At 43.2% G+C, this 2,740-nt stretch overlaps 1 protein-coding gene across 1 annotated transcript; it reads left to right on the forward strand.

The window, feature by feature from the left end:
• Window positions 1-1,450: 1,450 nt before the first annotated feature.
• SARC_04630 (hypothetical protein) lies at window positions 1,451-2,259 on the forward strand (the record flags this gene model as incomplete). Its single annotated transcript, XM_014301538.1, has 1 exon — window positions 1,451-2,259. A coding segment is annotated over one exon (483 nt), but the record flags the coding sequence as incomplete, so codon positions are not given.
• Window positions 2,260-2,740: the final 481 nt, after the last annotated feature.

Raw genomic sequence — 2,740 nt, forward strand, 5'->3', positions numbered from 1 at the left:
AGCCGGTATATCGCAACCGAAAGCAATGATATTCGGGCGATGGACTACCAACGTGTGCAACATCTACTGGAAGCGCTCTGCTCACGACCATAGCCGGGTTGCCAGCGTACTCACCAATTTTGTTCAACAAAAGGGCTTAACGATCGTACGCGAACTCGAGCTACCGTGCATCACACTCCCACCGTTGGTCACAAGATAGGTCCCTCACGTCCAGCGTGGATTTGGCGTGTTGGTATACGATCGTGCGATTTTGGGGTACCATAATCTCGCCTGCGGCTTCTGTTCTGGTTTGCGCCCCTTTGTCGGATAGTAATAACCCATTCCTATCTCACCAAGGCCAGACCTTGCTGCATACATAGTCACTGATGATTAAGGACTATTTTGTTTTAGTGATGAACACAATTAACACAGAAGTAAAATAGGGAGTAGACACTTAGACTTATCTAAAGATTTGATAGGTTGATAGTTTACGCATTAGACAAAGGAGGAAACAACAACACTACAAATCACACACACATAAGAATCGACTAGTCAGTCGGAAACTGATCATTAAAGTGTAGGTCCTTGAGATAGTTGAGGTTTTCAGCAACCATCCCACCCACCCAGACTGGAAGTAGACTTAAAAACAAAACGCCAGGGCATTTATCAATATTTATAACAGATAACCTAGGGTTGGGGTACCATAACCTCGCCTACGGCCTCTGTTCTGGTTTGCGCCCCTTTGTCGGATAGGAATAACCGATTCTTATCTCACCAAGGCCAGACCTTGTTGCATACATAATCACCGATAATTAAATTATATTTTTTTGTTTTTTATTAACTTCATTTTTTGACGGTGACATCCAAATGTATGTTTACTTCTCCAAATAAAATATATAATTGTGTCCCAACTATAATAAACAATAGTCTTTCCAAAAAGGGGTTTCTTGGTCTATTGGGTTATAGTCTTTATTTATCTCTATTAAGCTCTCTCAACATGGATGTGGATAATACAACTACCATATCTTCTATCCACAAATGGCCTCAACTCGACATTGATGGCCACAACCACAACCTGTGGCTCTCCAATGTCTTCGTTGTTGCCCATGACTCTTTACCTGTTCTCATCTTCAAGTTATCTAGGATGATTAACCTGTTGTTGCTCCTGGACACGATCGTCTACATACCCTATGCCTCCCATTTTCGAACAACAAACTTTCGAACTACCAGTAAAGAAGATGGATCATACCATGCTGCCCGCCACGTCTTCTTCAACTCAATGACAACTGAACTTCGCTACTCCCTTGAAGCTGAAGAACTCATGTCTGAGTTCCAAATTCTTTGCGTCATGTTCTTTCACCGGTCCGCTGACATCTCCAAACCAATCACACACGAATATCTTGAACTGTTTAAATGTACTGGTCCGCCAAACCAATTACACTTTAATATATTGAACTGTTCAAACGTACCCACGAAACATCAATGCGTGTCTGGTCCCACCGATACACTCATTTTAAGCGCGACAGACACAGTTCGCCAAGACAACCTATTAACTAATCCATTTATTCAAGATGAATTTATCTCCGGCCTTAGTTACAATCTCAACATCAGGCCCGACAGTTTTTACATAATAATAACCGTAACTATGTTTCTACCACCGACATCTGCGAATGAATTGAACCTTGGAAGCAGACCAATCACTCTCTTGCTGCACCTGAGACTGTCTTTTTCATTTGCGCTAAGACAGCCAGCCACCGATCGTTCATTTAAGCCTGTGTTGTCTTACAATGGTTTTGTATTCCGCTTGAAAACTATGGATAAATTTCTTGCTCGCAATCATCCTACTCGCGACCGTGATGTGATCGTCGTCCCTGCAGGGCAAAGGGTCATCGCAATGTTGATTGTGATGGGTTCTCTAACCTGCAAGAACTGCTCCATCAAGGGACATAATTGAAATATTGCTCCAAACGAGTTGTCAATCAATCAGGATTCAATACCAACTATTTAGCGTATATTGCTCGTATAAACACATCTTGAAATTCACCTTCAAGTGATTTTCTCATTGATGGTGACTCTACTATACGCCACCTACTCACTAGAGAAGTATTCTTTATGTCGGAGCCTCACATAGCTCAGTCCCACACTCGATCAGCAGATCGTCTCTCAAAATCGCCTGCAAGATAATGGCTATACTTTCTCCTATCCTCCTGACCGTCCGATTCGTCACGTTTGTCACAATTCGCACTCACGGTTTCCAGACAGGCAACTTTAACAATTATGTGGTCAAAACCGAGTTATGCTTAGTAAAGAGTGTTTAATCTGGACCGGACCAATTAGTAGAATAGAGAATTTGCCTAGGTCCGGTCCTCTGGTCCGGTCCTAAATTCCTCTCTCAGGTCCGGTCCTCAGATCCGGTCCTAAACATCCGCCTAGGGTACTTTGTCCACAATTATCGTCGCAACTCCATTGGGATAATATTATTTATTTTAAAGAATATAAGTTACAATATTTGTACATATTGTATGGCTCTCATAGCCGTTGTAGTGCTCCGGGGACGATCGATGGGGAGAAGTGGTCAGTAAATTCCCGTTTGAAGCTCGGGCCAAGTGAGTCGACGATGGAGTATATGCGCTGGGTCAATTCAGGCCGGAGCTGATAAGAAACTGATACCATCGAGTGTGCCACATTTTCGCTTGCTGACCTACTAAGTAGCGTACCCGCCTTTGTGGACGGATTAGGTTTGCACCGTGTAGTGCCGTGG

This window comes from Sphaeroforma arctica, assembly GCF_001186125.1.
Source record: "Sphaeroforma arctica JP610 unplaced genomic scaffold supercont1.267, whole genome shotgun sequence".
NCBI lineage: Eukaryota > Ichthyosporea > Ichthyophonida > Sphaeroforma > Sphaeroforma arctica.